The 17,611-nt window shown below is 42.7% G+C and overlaps 1 protein-coding gene across 3 annotated transcripts in view; it reads left to right on the forward strand.

Annotated features, from left to right (window-relative positions):
- Positions 1–1,932: 1,932 nt before the first annotated feature.
- The window catches only part of TMEM185A (transmembrane protein 185A), a 35,529-nt gene continuing 19,850 nt past the window's right edge, over positions 1,933–17,611 (forward strand). The window contains exon 1 of one of the 3 annotated variants that reach the window (XM_077889430.1): positions 1,933–2,167. In XM_077889430.1, the coding sequence (XP_077745556.1) occupies positions 2,130–2,167 (38 nt within the window). In that variant the 5' untranslated portion in view covers positions 1,933–2,129. Of the gene's footprint in view, positions 2,168–2,836; positions 3,101–5,580; positions 5,643–17,611 lie in introns of those variants that run through there. The other 2 variants (XM_077889431.1, XM_077889429.1) reach the window with 2 other exon arrangements.

The following is a 17,611-nucleotide window of genomic DNA, read 5'->3' on the forward strand; positions in this document are numbered from 1 at the left end:
CCATGAGTGCACCAGTAGAGTACAGGGCTGGGCCTCCTGTGAACTGAAGGCAGTCCAGATACATCCACTTCGTGAGGATTGGTGATGTGAGGCCTTGGAATAGTTCAATGCTTCCCTTATGTTCCCATGGACAGGCCTATAAGCTCCCCTCAGCAATTTGGCTCATCAGAGCAAAAGATTACAACAATTGGTTTGTGCATTAGTGTTCTGTTCCTCAGGCCGGGCAGCCCTCATATCTGGTCATGTCTGGGGGACTGTGAGCTGCAGAGCTGTGCATCAGCTCTGGGACTCCCTGGGACCTTACCAAAGTAGTGCCTGCCCTCAAGACTCTGGCCTCTGAGCAGCCTACTTGGTCTCGGTCGGTGAAGTTTTTGAAAGGGCAAGAGTAGCTGTTGTTAAAGCATCTTAGCACAAACCATCTTAATGCCTGTTTATGGTAGGTCACTGGTAATTAAGATGGTGTTGGCAAGTACTTCATTGCAGAGTGTGGGCTGCAGTTCCAGCCGCCTCCCACTTGCCTGTACTAGCTGGGTAGCCCAAGGCACACCATACAAACCTCTCTGTGCCTCAGCTTTCTCTTCTGTATTTAAATGTTCACTGAGAACCTCCTCAGGGGTAGACACTAGACTGTACCCAGAGGATGGGCAAGGAAGCTGGACCAAAAAGCCTGGGACTGGTTTCTGGTGCTTCAGCAGCTGACAAACCTGATTCAGGTTACTCATCCTTAAAAGCAGCTCCTGTGGTAATATCCATTCTCCAGTGGGTTTGGGAAGCCTAATTACCACTTGTGAAATGTTTTCAGTTTCTCAGAAGAAAGATGATACATCATGACAAGGTATGACTATCATAACTGTGATCTTCTCAAGCTGCCCCCAGGGCTAACCCATATAAAAATTGCCATTCATGAAACTCTGTTATTGTAACAAAGTACAACTATTATCCATAATGATGCTAGACTAATGTGTAAGGTATTGCTGTGCTCATGGAAAGTCTTAAATAAGCAGGAAGTGAAGAAGGTAGAGTAGGTCACCTGCTGTGAACTTGTCCAGCTCTCGAATTCCAAAAGTAAATAGACTCTTTGAGGAGGTAGGGCCTGGGAAGAGCGCTGGAGAGTAACAGCACTCCCTGAGCAACTGGCGTGAGCCAAACAGTGCTATGCATGCTATGCCATCAAAGTTTAGGAAGTTGGTTTTATCATCTCCATTTTGCAGAGAAGAAAAATTGAGGCGTAAAGATGTTGACTTGTCTAAGGGAGATGAAGCTAGCAGTTATAAATAGGATGACCAAGAGTGGAGGAAGAGTCCAGGTGGGAAGTGACCACAAAGCTTAGGCAGGGACCAAGGAGTCTCTAACTAGATTAGTAAATGGGAGGATGACTACCCGATCCCCAGTGTGACATGCCCCCATGAATAGGTCTGCTGCCAACAGAGAGGGCAGCCCAGGAGGAGAAGGCGGTTGGGAGGAAAGATGACTGTGGCACAGGGTAACCGGAGTGTGGGACTTCCCAGCAGCATGTGGCCATATGCTGGTCTGGGCCTTGGGAGGGAAGTTGAGATGCAGACTTGGGAGTCACCGACAGGACACGTGAAGCCTGGGGTAAGATCGCCAAAGCGCAACGAGTCCCCGTGGCCACAACTCCCCCAGCCCCACCGCGAGTCTCAGGGGAAATCTCCCGAAGGCAGCGCGGGCTAAGGTGACAGGTGCCTGCGAAGACCTTTCCGGGTGGTGCGCTCCTTTCCCGCAGGCCTGGACCGAGCCGCCTCGCCCGGGCTCCCCGCCTCTCATAGCCTCCACGGCCCCCGCACGAACCCGGGGCCGCATGCCGCCAGTTGTGAGGGCGGCGTCGCACGAGGCTCGCTCGCGGCGCTTTCCCGGCCGACGGGGCGGGGCTGGGCGCATGCGCCGCCGCCGTACGGAAGCCCGGAAGGAGGGGCGGGGGGCGGTGGCTCAGGTTTCTCCGGGCGGCGGCGGCGACTAAGGTGGTGACGGCGACGAAGGTGGTGAAGGCGGCGGCGGCGGCGGCAGCGGGGACACGGCTCGCGCTGGCACTATGAACCCGCTGTAACGCGCAGGCTGCGCGGCGCGGGGGGAGGGGGGAGGAGGAGGCCGCCGCGGCGAAGTTCTCCGCCATGAACCTGAGGGGCCTCTTCCAGGACTTCAACCCGAGGTGAGGCGCTGCTGGGGAGGCGCGGCGGCCGTGAGGCTGCGGCGGGCGGCGGGGTAGCTCCCCGCGGTGCCAGCGGCGCTCCGGGCAGCACTTCCCGTTCCCGCGCCCGGTGCCTTCAGCGCCCCCACCCCACCCCACCCCACCCCACCCCACCCCGGGCCTCGGCCCCGCGGGAGCCGGGTTCCTCTTGGCCAGCCCACCCTCGCTGCTGGCCCAACGCTCCCCTGGCGTCCCCTCTTCCCGCACCCCGCTGCCTGCCCTCGGTTCCACGCGCCGGGGCCCTGTCGCTTGACCCAACACCCCTACTGCCCCCCCCAACTGTTTCCTCCAGTTTCTCTGAGCCCTTGAGGTTTTCTTTGCATGTATGCCCACCCCTCGCTTGTTTTGCTGCTTTGTCGGGTGATATCCGAAACGACGTTGAATCCTTGGAGTCGGTATCAGGGTATGGCAATACCTTACATAATGCCTCTGGGGGTGAACCTGACGAATTTCCGTGCGCCGTTTCTCATCAGTCTTCACTGTAAGTTTATTTGCAGGAAGTAGATATTGCCGTCCTGCTTCCCAGCTGGGGAATATCCAGTGGACTATGTGGAGAGAACACTGAGGAAGGAATCCAGCGCCTGTCCTTGCACTTGCCCAAGTGTTCTGTAACTCTGTTCCCTCCCCCAGGCTGTGCGCTCCCTGAAGCTGAGACCCATCTCCTGCATATCTCACTATTCCCAGCACCTCCCACGGTGGCGGCGGCATCTGAAACAGAGCAGGCCCTTATAAAATGTTTGTGGAACTAAACTGAGCCAAAAGACCTGGATTGAAGACCAGGCCCCATGTGACTGGGTTACATATTCTCTCCTCATCTGAAGAATAAGGAGTTGGCCTAATTGATCTTCCAAATCCACCAGTCTGTGAAGAAATACCTGTTTCCCTTATTTGCTGGTGCGAAGCTGTGCCCTCAATCAGCCTTTTGTACGCTAGGTCCCATGCGATGTGCTTCAGATTCTGGGAGGTCCCAGTTTAGGGATGGAGTAGAATATGTAAATCGATGATTTACAGCACTGTGCAGTGTTGCACTGTGGGAGCCCTGAGGAGACCACTGCCTGGGTTGCTTGTGGGGGATGAAGGGAAGTCTTGGGAGAGACTGTTAGGAGTGCAGACTCCCTGGGGACAGTGACATTTTAAACTACAAGCCATTGTGACTTCCTAGGTGCTCTTATACGTCTTTGAGCACTACTGAGTTCATATTCCAGTCTGGAGTGCCAATGTCCCTATCACAGTGTAGTCATTATCATTGTTGGCCTCAAAGGCATTTTGCATAGAGGAGCGTGTTGAGAGAAAGTGAGGGAGAAGGACTGCAGCACCTTCCTCTGCTGCTCCTAGGGCTGAAGATTGATCTACAGGGTAGCAGAACTGGGGTTGGAGCTGGAAGGGCCTTGTGTGTCTACATTGTTTGGTGAGGGTGGTAAGAAAGATAAGTAAAATCTGAATTGTTTTGTATCCTTGGGCCACTTGCTTATCTGCTTTATCTGTACAATGAGTATAATCTCAGCAGGATGGGAAGCCAAATTAATGATTGATTGCAAAGTGCTTTACAAATAGATAGCTCCAGCACTATTTTGCAAGGTGACAGATAATTCAGAACCCAAGAACTGCCTCAGGTGTTCTAACTAGCTGACAGTTGCCAAAGCACAATAGTGCTGCAAAGATAACATCCTTCACCACTTTCTTTTCCTGCAGCCCCTTCACCACCCCCAAAAATTGGTGTATGAAAATTACAATGAAATATTAGCTATCTAAAAGGATTTATAGTAATCATCAATATATTTACCAACACTTTAATTCTACTGGGATTGAAATGTATCTCTAAGTTTATAGACCTTTTATAGGGCATCATTTTCCTGATACAGTGTTGCTTCAGTGGGAGTCCTGTTGCCTCCCAGTGGTGACTGCTAAGACAGTGGCCAGGTAATACTGGCAGGTCTGTTGTGTCATTCCTGTTGCCTCCCAGTGGTGACTGCTAGGACAGTGGCCAGGTAATATTGGAAGGTCTGTTGTGTCATGCCTTGGGGGCACACCTAGTTTTTGACATTGTTCTTTAGTCTTGTTCCATGCGGAGGAGGTCCTTCTAGACAACTAGAGTGCAAACCAAGGGGGCGTAGACAGGAAGATACCTTGTGCCAGGGTCTCTAACCTTGGTGCTACTGCCTTTCTCCCTGCATCTGATTTGGAGCCAGTTCAACATCCCCCTGGGTAGAAACCCCAGGACGTTGGCACATGCTGTTCTCTTTGCCAGGAATGTTTCCCTCTCCTCTCCTCCTGATCTAGTTAATTCTTATTTATCCTTGAGAACTTAGCTCACTTGTTACTTGCTGAGGGAAGCCTTTCTGACTTAATAAGTCCACTGATATTTGTTTATACAGTCTCTGTAGTATGCTGAATTCTTCCATCATAGCAGTTATTTGTACCCTTATATTTGTGTGCTTATTTGATTAGTGCCTTTCTCCCCTACTAAACTATAAGCTTCATGGGACCATGGCCATGATTTCTGTCCATTATGTTATCCTGCATACCTGGAATAGCACCTGACTCAGTAAATATTTACAAAATGGATGGATGACTCTCCAGAGCCTATAGGAGAAATCTAAAACAGCTTCTTCCAATCATGGCTTTTCTGGTGGTCTGTGGCTTGGTTCTCTTTCTTCTCGTATTCTGCCCTCCTTCAGAATGCAGTCATTCCATTAGAGAGACAGGAAAGACCGTGACGCTAAGGCAGAATGTGGCTGCCTTTACTCCGTGGATTATGTGTGTCACAAAAATAGTCACTGTCATGGTTTTGTGGGTTCCAGGGCATGGGCCATGGCTCCAAATCTCCTTTCCAGTCTTTTGATCTTGATGAGTCTGAACCCACTGCTGTATTGCCAGGGCTCTGGAAAACTGCAGTAACGGACAATGATTCACAAATGTCAGCGCTCAGATGCACAAGGCTGCCAGCTGACCCTCTGCCTATTTCCATCTGGCACAGAACTGGTTGATCATGGACTTCTTTTTAGTTATACAGGTTAAGACTCGCTGAAACAGGCACACTGGACCCAACAAGTCCTTCTCTGAATGCCTGATGCTTTCTAACATAACAGTGAGGGAGCCTTCTTCATTGAATAGGAGACTATCAGTAGTGTACAGAATTGGCAGACTGATTCTGAGGTGCTTGTAGGAGGTGGGGATCTGGGAGTAGGTGGCATTAAGCCAGCACCCTGGCCACACTATGGAGCCTTGATATTTTCTGCTAACTTGCTGGAGTTGCTGGCTTGGAGAAGGCCTTTTAGCCATGGTAGCCCGGCAGTGCTGGAAGGCTGTGAGAACTCTGCTAGGCCTTCTGAATCATCTGCAGTGAACTCCTGACAGTGTGGTGCATCCCACAGGTGTCCTGGTCTGGGATGAAAGCTGAGGGATGCTGCTCATGGGAGCACGGAGTACTAAGGAGGTCAGTAGTGTTTAGAAGTTTCCATATGCCACAACTTCTAAATCCATTCTGTTGTCTGTGTAAGTTATCTTGTCTCTTCTTTGAATTTAGGAAAAATGGATGTGATTTCTGGTAACTGTTAACAAAAGGTAGCTACCTGGCCTTTACCAGTCATTTATAAAATATTTATATTTAAAGCATTCATCAAATATCTCCCAAGTTCCTACTGTGTGCCAAGAGATGCTCTAGGTGTTTCTAAGTACAGAAACAATTCCTCTCCATGCTCAAACCTGGCAGTAGAAGCAGAAATTGGAAGAGAAGTTAAAATTCACCACAGAAACAGGCATTCCAGAGATGGGAACCAAATGCTGTGGAAGCACGAGGGGTAGAGCCACCAGTTCTGGCAGAACAGTCAAGGAAGGTTCCATGATGTGATCTTGGAGGGTATAATTGTAGGTTTTGTCAGACAAGAGGGCAGGCATGTTAGGAGGGACAGAGGATGTAGAGGCACAGGGTTCCTGAGAGGGCCTGGTATGCTCAGACGAAATGTCAGTGTGGTGGCAGCATTGCAGGTGGCACATGTCCTATGATTTAAAAATAGTACATGTGGTATTAATAATGATTACTGCAAATATTATTTACATATTACTTTTTTTGTTTTAAAGCTGGCTCCAGACCCAAAGGTAGTGAGCGTATATTGGTTCTTTTCATGACCTACTCACCCACCACCCAAATTTCTGTTTGTTTACCTGTTGTTCTGTCATCGCAAGCCACCTAGAGTAAGGAAAACCTCTCAATTATGCTGAGGTTATTATTAATCATCAGTGTGACTTATGGGGCACCTAGCATGGGTTGGGCATTATCTCACATCTTTGCAACAACTCTGCAAGTTAGATGATCAGCCTTGTTTTGCAGAGTCTTAGAGACCTTGCGACATCCCTGAAGTCACACAGGCAGCAAGGGGCCAGGCCAGGATTCTGACGTGAGTCAGTTGATCTTCTGAAGCCTGTGCTCATTCCTGCGTGCCATGCGACCTCTCTAATTTAGTGACAGGCCTGCCCATGACACAATGGGTCCAACATCCCAAGGAACCTTCTATTTATGAATTGTGATTACACAAAGCAAAACTTATATCTAAGCTTACCCATCCAAATGAATATTATCCCTCTAAGAAGTTACTTAGGAAAAAGAAATATGTATCTACCAATTCCACTATTCATATTCCTTGTTACTCATCTGAAATTTCCTTCAGAGTCAGATTACAAATCATATAAGGAAATCTGTCTCATTGCTTAATAATCATGGATCATTTTTGAACGAAAATAGTGCCACCTAGTTTGATCATGCATCTTACTCATTAAACTTGGCTCTGACTGACTTTTGGCCATTTCCAAAAATTGAATTCGCTCTCAGTGAAGAGTTGGCACCATTGAGGGTATTCAAAAGAAGAGACTGCAGGTTCTTAAGGCAATTCCAGGAGGAAAGCTCTAAAGGTGGTTTGAACAATGAAGTGGAATTAGCTCATTGCCTCCCAGGGGGACTGTTTAAAGGCGACAAGTCCCATTTGAATGCATAATTTCTGGTTTTAAAAATATCATTCCCATTACTTGATAATTACACACATATCACATGTTTTTCTTGGCTGTGAGCTCTTTGAAGTCCAGGATGTTGAGGCATTCAATAAATGCGCTGAATGAGTGGATGTTGAGTACAAATAGACATGTACCATCGGAGACTCTGTTATAGGGGAGATAGGGGAGAGACAGTGGGTGGGAGGAGTTTTAGATGGTTTCCTAGGACTCTAGGAGTTAAGCCTCCCAATACTGAGTTTGAGGTTTCCAGTTGCCTTGCCTGATCATAGGTTGTACCTGTACTAGAATTCAAGATGCAAGCCTTGAATTGAACTTGAGATAGGCTCCTTATATCTAATGATTCTTATTTTGTCAGCTATGGCCTAGTAGGGAGAAAAACAATTGCTAAGTGGGATTGTTACAACTTTTCTCTTTTAGAATACTCCTGGCAGCAAAAAATAGGTAAAATCGATCATTTACACAAGGCTTCCACATCCCCCAATCTTAGTGAATTAATATGTGAGCAAATCCAGGAGGAGATAGGCTTAGGGAGAGTGAATCCCCCCCCCCACACACACACATGATTGCATAGCTGATAAACTTCCAGTCTGGCCTCATTCTAGTTCTCCTTAAGAGTGACTTGTTTTTATTGGGCTTTTGTGCTTTCTTACATCTTATGGTTATATGCTTTTAAACATTTTTCATCTTAATGAAACCAATTAAAATTGGCACTAAGAGAATTTAAATTTTGTCAGTAAGGTTCTGCTCAGTGTAAGAGATACAGTCCCTTTAACAGTTTGGGAGAGTGTCAGCAGTTTGTCAGTTGGAGCCATTCTCTGAAGTAGTAGACAGGCACCCACAGGGATGTGTCACCCAAAGTGTGTGTGCACGCATGCGTTTGTGCGTACATGTGTATGCATGTGCATGTGTGTATGCCTGCTGCATGTAACTGGAAAAGACCGATGGATCTAAAATGAGTCCATCTGCATTCTTTTGATTTGCAGAAAACAGATATTGGAACTTTGACACTCAGAGTCATCTCTTTCCTACCTTTCCCTCCCTCCATCCCTTTATTTTCCCTACAAAGTGGGGAGAGAGAGAATTTGAGCCTCAAGCAGAAAGCTCCGTATACATTTCAGAGAGGATACTAGCTTTGTAGTTTGACCCCTGTAACGCTCCATAGTGATTGTGTACTAGCATGGCAGATTTATAGAGTGGAAGACATCCACTGTAAAGGTATAATTGGAAAAGTGAAATCTAGGAAGTAGTGGTTTATGCCACAATATCCAGCGGAACTTCCATTTGCTGGTTTGTGGAGAATTAAGCAAAATCTATTTTTATACTTGGACTCCGGTCTAAATGTTTCTTGAAAAGTGACTCAAAGTAGTTTAGGCTTTGACTGACTTTTTTGTTAAATAAATTTTCTGGTCATTGTGTTATTACTGCATCACATTCTCTGCTCACCAGTGAGGTTTGGAATTCCCTATTGGATATGCAGTCATCTTTTTAACTTGGCTCTCAAATGTGTTGGTATAGTTGACATACCTTCTTCCCCAATTACAAATGTGTGTATAAATTACATCTTCTAAAATTTCTGAGTATGTTATTTGACCAACTTTGTATGTTATTTGACCAACTTTGTAGTTCATTTTTTTCAAAGAACCAGCTGTTGGTGTTACTGATTGGTTCACTTTTGTATCTGTATTTCTGCTTTTAGTTTTACTATTTCCATATTTTGGCTCCTTTGGGTTTTTTCCCCTCCCTAAATTTCTTAGATAAAGACTTAGTTCATTAGTTTTCCCTTTGCCTCTTTTTTTCTTTTCTTTTTTGCTTTTAGTTCTACTTTGGGAGTGGTTATGTTTTCTCTGAACCTTGCTTTGGCAGCAGCCCAGATGTTTTAATGTTTTAGTAGTATTTTAAATATTCTCCAATAGTGTTCAGTTTCATCGTGGATTTAGTCATTACTTAAGGAAGGAAACAAGCATTTATTGGCTCTTACCTGCTAGGTGCCAGACCTTGCAATAGGTGCTTTCTGATAGGTTATTTAATTCTTACCTCAGCACTGCCTGTTAGAGATAGTATTGTCTGCATTTTGCTCATGAAGAACTGACAATTCAAACAGAGCTGCACAAATAATCTCTTTGGCTCTGCTGCACTGCTTCACAAGTGGACATTGAAAAAGATCCATATGGTTACGCAACATTCAGTCTATTGTTGTCAGTTTATTATGAATTGTGTAGAATTTCTGCTTCCAATCTCTGCCAGTTACAATCTACCTTACACATTGTTCTGTGCCTTTTTTTCTGTTCAGAAAATCTTCAGGGTCTCCCCATTGCGTATTAATAAATTCCAAGGACTTTACCTTAGTATCCAAATCCCTCTACCTCGTTACCCTAGCATACTTTCCCCTTATTTCCTCTGGTGCCTTACCTCCTGGTTGCCTAGCTTCCTGCGCCTCCCCCCACCCCCCCGCAAGATTTACAGAATTTACTCTGAGTGTTCCAGTCCCCTGGGATACAGCAAAACTGTTTAATACTTCAAAAAATCTTATCTCCTCCCTCTGTTCCTATTAGTCTGTGAGCTAACTTCTGGGCAGAGACTTCCTTTTTCATTTTTATACATTCCATACGTTGAAAGCACTCAAACAGTTTTTTTTTAAGATTTTATTATTTATGATAGACATAGAGAGAGAGGCAGAGACACAGGCAGAGGGAGAAGCAGACTCCATACTGGGAGCCCGATGTGGGACTCGATCCTGGGACTCCAGGATCGCACCCTGGGCCGAAGGCATGCGCTAAAGTGCTGAGTCACCCAGGGATCCCCTCAAACGGTTTTTTAAATTTTATTTTATCTTTGAAAGATTTTACTTAAATTGTAGTTAACATGTAGTGTATTATTAGTTTCAGGGATAGAATTTAGTGATTCATCAGTTGCATGTAACGCACAGTACTTGTTACATCTGCCCTCCTTAGATTTGTGTTTATTGTGTGTCAGTGCCTCATGATCCTTTTTGTCCCCCATCTGCAAAAATCTGTGTGTATGTAAAGAAAGCCTAATTTTTTTCCTGCTACTTGACACTCTCTGTAGAGAGAATCATGCTATTTTTATGTACTCTAGTGTTCATTTCCATAGTTTCCTTAGGAATTTTGTCAACTTTATCTGTGATTATTTAATAAATAGTAGCATGTAGAAGCCCACAATGAAAATATCTATGTATATTATTAAAAGAAAAATGGTCAGATTAGTGTCATAGTCTATGGCCATATTGATAGGTTTTCATTGTTTACATTTTCATTATTAGTCATTTTAACATTTTAATAATTTATCTTTGAAATCTACCAGATTACTAGTAGACTGCTGCTCTTACCCTCACCCAGACATGATAAACTTTGTCATCTCCTTTCTTGCAGTTGGTTTGACTTTTGAAATCAGTTGCAAATGTGACTCTTGAATGCAACAGATTTAGTTTTTTAATCCAGTAAGTGAACTTTCTTATTATAGGTCTATGATAGGCAGAATAATGCCCCCCCCAAATATACACACATCCTAATTCTAGGAACCTGGGAATATATTCCATTATATAGCAAAGAGGAATTAATGTAGCAGATGGAATTAAGGTTGCTAATCAGCTGCCTTGAAAATAGGGAGATTATTCTGGATTCCCTGGCAAGGCCAATAATCACAGGTCTTAAATGTAGAAGAGGGAGGCAGAAGAGGTCAGAGTGAGTCGATGTAAGGAGGACTGAACTCTCCCCCACTGGCTTTGAAACTGGAGGAAGGGGCCATGAGCCAAGGGGCTACAAGGCAGCATCTGGCAGCTGGTCAGGCAGGGAAACTATCTTCTCCTAGAGACTCTGAAAGGATCACAGCTCTGGTGGCACTTGATTTTAGCCCAGTGAGAGAACCATTTCAGACATTTGATGTCTGGGACAGTAAAGATAATAAATTTATACTTTTTAAAGTCATTATGTTGGTGGTAATTTTGATAGTAATAGGTGAGTAGTATAAGAATGTTTCATCCGGGGATCCCTGGGTGGCTCAGTGGTTCAGCGCCTGCCTTTGGCCCAGGGTGTGATCCTGTAGTCCCGGGATTGAGTCCCGCATCGGGCTCCTGGCATGGAGCCTGCTTCTCCCTCTGCCTGTGTCTCTGCCTCTCTCTCTCTATCTGTGTCTATCATAAATAACTAAATCTTTAAAAAAAAAAGAACGTTTCATCCTATTTGTATTTTTCAACCCCAGTATTTGAAGTAGGAATTATATTTTTGTATTATTATTTGTCCTCTTGTAAGTTCATCTTGTTTCTGCTTTTCATTTTTCATGTAATAGACCCAGAGCTCTTAATTTCCTTTAAAAATTTTTAAAGATTTTATTTATTTATTTATGAGAGACACAGAGACAGAGGCAGAGACATAGGCAGAAGGAAAAGCAGGCTTCCTGTGAGGAGCCCGATATGGGACGCAGTCCCTGGGCTGGGATCATGCCCTGAGCCAAAGGCAGATGCTCATCCGAGGACCCACCCAGGCGTCCCATAATTTCCCTTTAAACTACATCAAAAACTATGAAGTAATCAGTTTCCCAACATTTTAAACATTTTGGTACTTCTATTCTCATAATTTCCTACTATTTTCTTCAATTAAATTAAAAGAAACCTCTTTCAGGGAAGATCATGAGTTTAGCTCGGAGGGTTTACTCTCCCAGTATCTCATCTATTTTTTGTTTATAGTTTGAAAATTCTTTAGAAAAATTTTACCTCTATGTATTATTTAATTTACCTATGAATCCTATGTTTACCATTGTCCTTGCATTTGTTAATGTTCTCATTCACTTATCTTTTCTAAAAGTCTGTTTTCAAGTCCATCCATTGTTTCTGGTAATGGTATGTGTAGCCATAGGCTTTGGTTGACAAATTAGTCTGGTTTTCTAGTTTTTTCACTATATCTCTCTTGTGCTTTCAGAGAGAAAAAGTCGCTTCTGCTGATTCCTTCTCTGTGGTGATAACTCCATTTCCATTAGCTTGTGAGTCCCCCTCAAGCCTATTTCTTCTTTAGAGGCTAGTGGTGAGGTCATTCTTACCTTGGCAGCTTTTAGTGGTAGCTCTCTTTGGCTTTGTAGCACCTCACAAAGAGCCTCACTTGGTTTGAGAATTAATAATCATAACTAACATATATTTAGTGCAGCAGTTATCAAACCATTTTTCACAGACTCCCCTTGGGGGTGGGGCTTGAGAACCTTTCTGCAAGGCCATAGCTGTTTTTTTTTAAGATTTTATTATTTATGTGAGAGAGAGAGAGAGAGAGAGAGAGGGAGGGAGAGAGGGAGGGAGGGGGAGAGAGGCAGAGAGAGGCAGAGACACAGGCAGGGGGAGAAGCAGGCTCCATGCAGGGAGCCCGATGTGGGATCCATACCGGGTCTCCAGGATCATGCCCCAGGCTGAAGGCAGCGCTAAACCGCTGAGCCACCTTAGGCTGCCCCACAGCTGTTTTCATAATACTAGGATGTTCTGTGCCTCTGTCTGTGTTGACATTTGCACTGATGGTACAAAAGCAGTGCTGGATAAACTGCTGGCACCTGAGCATGAATCAAGCTGGTGACAGGAAACCATGCTAATAGTCATTGGATTCTTCACTGCGGTCTGCTTGCAGTTTTTTTTTTTTTAAAGCCAGTTCACATAAGGATGTCCTTAATAAAGTATAAAAAAATACCAGTCTCATTAAATATTGACCTTTGAGCAAACATCTGCTTAATATTCTGTGTGACAAAATAGGAAGAATGCAAAAAATCTGTCTGCTGTATACTGAAGTACAGTGGTTGACTCAAGGGAAAACATTTGTGGGGGTGCCTGGTTGGCTTAGTCAGTAGAGTCTGCAACTCTTGATCTCAAGGTTGTAAGTTCAAGCCCCATGTTGGGTGTAGAGATAACTTACGACAACAGAAAACCCACTTATGTGCCTGGGCTACAAACTGCCTTTTTTCATGGAACACCCATTTTTACCTGGGAGAACAACTAACAGGACTATGGCTATTTGTATTAGGGCATTTGGCAGACATTTTCCCTGAAAATCCAAGTGAACTTGTAGCTTGGAAATAACAGCACTGATACACAATAAACACAAACCTAATTTAAAATTCAAACAACAGTTGTTGGAGTGCCTTCAGTATTTTCAACAAGGAAAACAACTGATGGTGTTTTTGTAAACAGTAAAATTGGAGCTTTCAAGGGAAAATCTGAATTTTTTAGAAGTTTTGGGAAGCCTAGGTGGCTCAGTGGTTGAGCGTCTGCCTTCGGCTCCAATCGTGATCCTGGGGTCCTGCAATTGGGTCCTGCATTGGGCTCCCTGCAGAGAGCCTGCTTCTCCCTCTGCCTGTGTCTCTGCTTCTCTGTGTCTCTCATGAATGAATGGATAAAATCTTATAAAAAAAGAGTTATTGAAAAGTTTTATCTACCCATGAATTTGACAGCCTCCCATTACTTAACATATTTCTTATAAAATGGGTTGTGATAATAACTACTGTGATTTTTTTGCCTTTGTATAGTGAAATGAGTCAACATGTGAAAGATTTTTATTACTCAGTGAACTAATATTTTTCAATCAACCCACATGGTATTATAATTAATGCAGGGATAAAACATTCATTCTAAGTGCAAGAGACCCATGGATTTTAATGTAGTGGACAACAAAAAGTTCATTGATAGGGTTTCAGATTCCACATCACAGTTAACCTTCAGGAAAGTACCACTGGTTGACTTTTAGTATTCTGTCAAAGAAGAATATCCACCATTATATGAAAGAGCTATTAAAATACTCAGTTCTTTTCTAACTACAAATCTCTGTGAAGCCAGATTTCCTTCATATGCTCAAATCAAAACAACATATTGCAATAGAATGAATGCACGATGTAGATATTAAAATCTAGGTGTCTTTTATGAAGCCAGACATTTAAAAAATTTTCAAAACTAGGGATCCCTGGGTGGCGCAGTGGTTTAGCGCCTGCCTTTGGCCCAGGGCGCAATCCTGGAGCCCGGGATCGAGTCCCACGTCAGGATCCCGGTGCATGGAGCCTGCTTCTCCCTCTGCCTGTGTCTCTGCCTCTCTCTCTCTCTCTCTCTGTGACTATCATAAATAAAAATAAGTAAATAAATAAATAAAAAATAAAGGGGGATACTCCCTAACATTTAAAAAAATAAAAAATAATAAAAAATAAAAAATTTTCAAAACTATAAAAAATTGTGAAAAATGTTTTTTCTCATTAAAATTATGTTACTTGTGTTAATATATAATGACTTTATTATTTTTAAGTGAACTAATAAATATTTCAAAAATAACCATTTCAAAATCTTATACAGTGAATAACAATAGATATGACCCATATAAACAAAGCTTTTGGGTTCCTCAGTAATTTTTAAGAGTGTAAAGGAATCCTGATACAAAAATTTTTGAGAACCACTAATGTAGTGCTTTACACAAAGCATTTTTTGTATTCATTATCTTTAACTTACAACCACCTTGTGAGGTACATGTTACTCTGATTTTATAGACGAGAATATTGTGACACAAAAAGGCAGTATATTATATTCTAGATAGCAACCTTTCCAAATCTGATGGTCTTCCCACTATAGTTTTTTTTAATTGTTACCATTATAATTGTTACTGTATGTATTAAAGGAGATTTGGAAATCTCATTATAAGTGTTACCATGTATATTTTTTGAGGTTTTTACTTGAGTTTATACTTCATTTGGACTTCTGGCCTCCAAAACTATAAGAGAATAAGCATCTATTGTTTTAAGCCACCAAGTTGGTGGTAATTTGTTATAGGAACCATAGGAAATTAATACACAGAGTATGTAAATCTTAACAATACCAAATTTTCTAATCTATAAACATGGTAACTCTTCATTGGTTTAGATCTTTAATAGTGTTTGGTAGGTTTCAGTGTACAGGTCTTGCACATCTTTTGTTAACATTTATTTCAGTATTTCATATTTTGATGATGTTTTTAAATGGCAGTCTTCATGAACTTTTAATTTTAGAATAGTTTTAGATTTTTAGGAAAGTTGTAGTGAATGATAGTTTGGATGTATCTTGCAAGAAGTTACTGTGGCCAAGTTCAAAAAGGGTGTTGCCTGTGCTCTCCTCTAGGATTTTGATGGAATCTTGTCTCATATTAAGATATTTCTTCCATTTTGAGTTTATCATTGTGTATGATGTAAGAGAATGGTCTAGTTTCATTCTTCTGCAGGTGGATGTCCAATTTTCCCAGCACCATTTATTGAAGAGACTGTCTTTTGTCCAGTGGAGAGTCTTTCCTCCTTTGTTGAATATTAGTTGACCATAAAGATGAGGGTCCACTTCTGGATTCTCTATTCTGTTCCATTGATCTATGTGTCTGTTTTTGTGCCAGTACCACACTGTATTGATGACCACAGCTTTGCAGTACAACCTGAAATCTGGCATTGTGATACCCCCAGCTATGGTTTTCTTTTTTTAATATTCCCCTGGCTATTCGGGGTCTTTTCTCATTCCACACAAATCTTAAGATGATTTGTTCCAACTCTCTGAAGAAAGTCCATGGTATTTTGATAGGGATTGCATTAAACGTGTAAATTGCCCTGGGTAACATTGACATTTTCAGAATATTAATTCTTCCAATCCATGATCAAGGAATATTTTTCTATCTCTTTGTGTCCTCCTCAATTTCTTTCAGAAGTGTTCTGTAGTTCTTAGGGTATAGATCCTTTACATCTTTGGTTAGGTTTATTCCTAGGTATCTTATGCTTTTGGGTGCAATTGGAAATGGGATTGACTCTTTAATTTCTCTTTCTTCAGTCTCATTGTTAGTGTATAGAAATGCTACTGACTTCTGGGCATTGATTTTGTATCCTGCCACACTGCAAAATTGCTGTATGAGTTCTAGCAATCTTGAGGTGGAGGCTTTTGGGTTTTCTATGTAGAGTATCATGTCATCTGCGAAGAGGGAGAGTTTGACTTCTTCTTTGCCAATTTGAATGCCTTTAATGTCTTTTTGTTGTCTGATTGCTGAGGCTAGGATTTCTAGTACTATGTTGAATAGCAGTGGTGAGAGTGGACATCCCTGTCTTGTTCCTGATCTTAGGGGAAAGGCTCCGAGTGTTTACCCATTGAGAATGATATTTGCTATGGGCTTTTTGTGGATGGCTTTTATGATGCTGAGGAATGTTCCCTCTATCCCTACACTCTGAAGAGTTTTGATCAGGAAAGGATGCTATATTTTGTCAACAGCCTTCTCTGCCTCTATTGAGAGGATCATATGGTTCTTGTTTTTTCTCTTGCTGATATGATCAATCACATTGATTGTTTCACGAGTGTTGAACCAGCCTTGCATCCCGGGGGGATAAATCCCACTTGCTCATGGTGAATAATTTTCATAATGTACTGTTGGATCCTATTGGCTAGTATCTTGTTGAGAATTTCTGCATCCATGTTCATCAGGGATATTGGTCTGTAATTCTCCTTTTTGGTGGGGTCTTTGTCTGGTTTTGGAATTAAGGTGATGCTGGCCTCATAGAATGAGTTTGGAAGTACTCCATCTCTTTATATCTTTCTGAACAGCTTTAGTAGAATAGGTACGGTTGCTTCTTTAAACGTTTGAGAGAATTCCCCTGGGAAGCCATCTGGCCCTGGACTTTTGTGTCTTGGGAGGTTTTTGATGACTGCTTCAATTTCCTCCCTGGTTATTGGCCTGTTCAGGTTTTCTATTTCTTCCTGTTCCAGTTTTGGTAGTTTGTGGCTTTCCAGGAATGTGTCCATTTCTTCTAGATTGCCTAATTTATTGGCGTATAGCTGCTCATAATATGTTTTTAAAATCGTTTGTATTTCCTTGGTGTTCGTAGTGATCTCCTTTCTCATTCATGATTTTATTAATTTGAGTCTTCTCTCTCTTCTTTTTAATAAGGCTGGCTAATAGTTTATCTATCTTATTAATTATTTCAAAGAAACAACTCCTGGTTTTGTTGATCTGTTCCACAGTTCTTCTAGTCTCGATTTCATTGAGTTCTGCTCGAATCTTTATTAACTCTCTTCTTCTGCTGGGTGTAGGATCTATTTGCTGTTTTTTCTCCAGCTCCTTTAGGTGTAAGGTTAGCTTTTCTATTTGTGTTCTTTCCAGTTTTTTTTTTCTTTCCAGTTTTTGAATGGATGCTTGTATTGTGATGTATTTCCCCCTCAAGACTGCTTTTGCTGTGTCCCAAAGAATTTGAATGGTTGTATCTTCATTCTCATTAGTTTCCATGAATCTTTTTAATTCTTCCTTAATTTCCTGGTTGACCCTTTCATCTTTTAGCAGGATGGTCCTTAACCTCCACGTGTTTGAAATCCTTCCAAACTTCTTCTTGTGGTTTAGTTCTAATTTCAAAGCACTATGGTCTGAAAATATGCAGGGG

This window comes from Canis aureus, chromosome X (genome assembly GCF_053574225.1).
Source record: "Canis aureus isolate CA01 chromosome X, VMU_Caureus_v.1.0, whole genome shotgun sequence".
NCBI classification, from domain to species: Eukaryota; Metazoa; Chordata; class Mammalia; order Carnivora; family Canidae; genus Canis; species Canis aureus.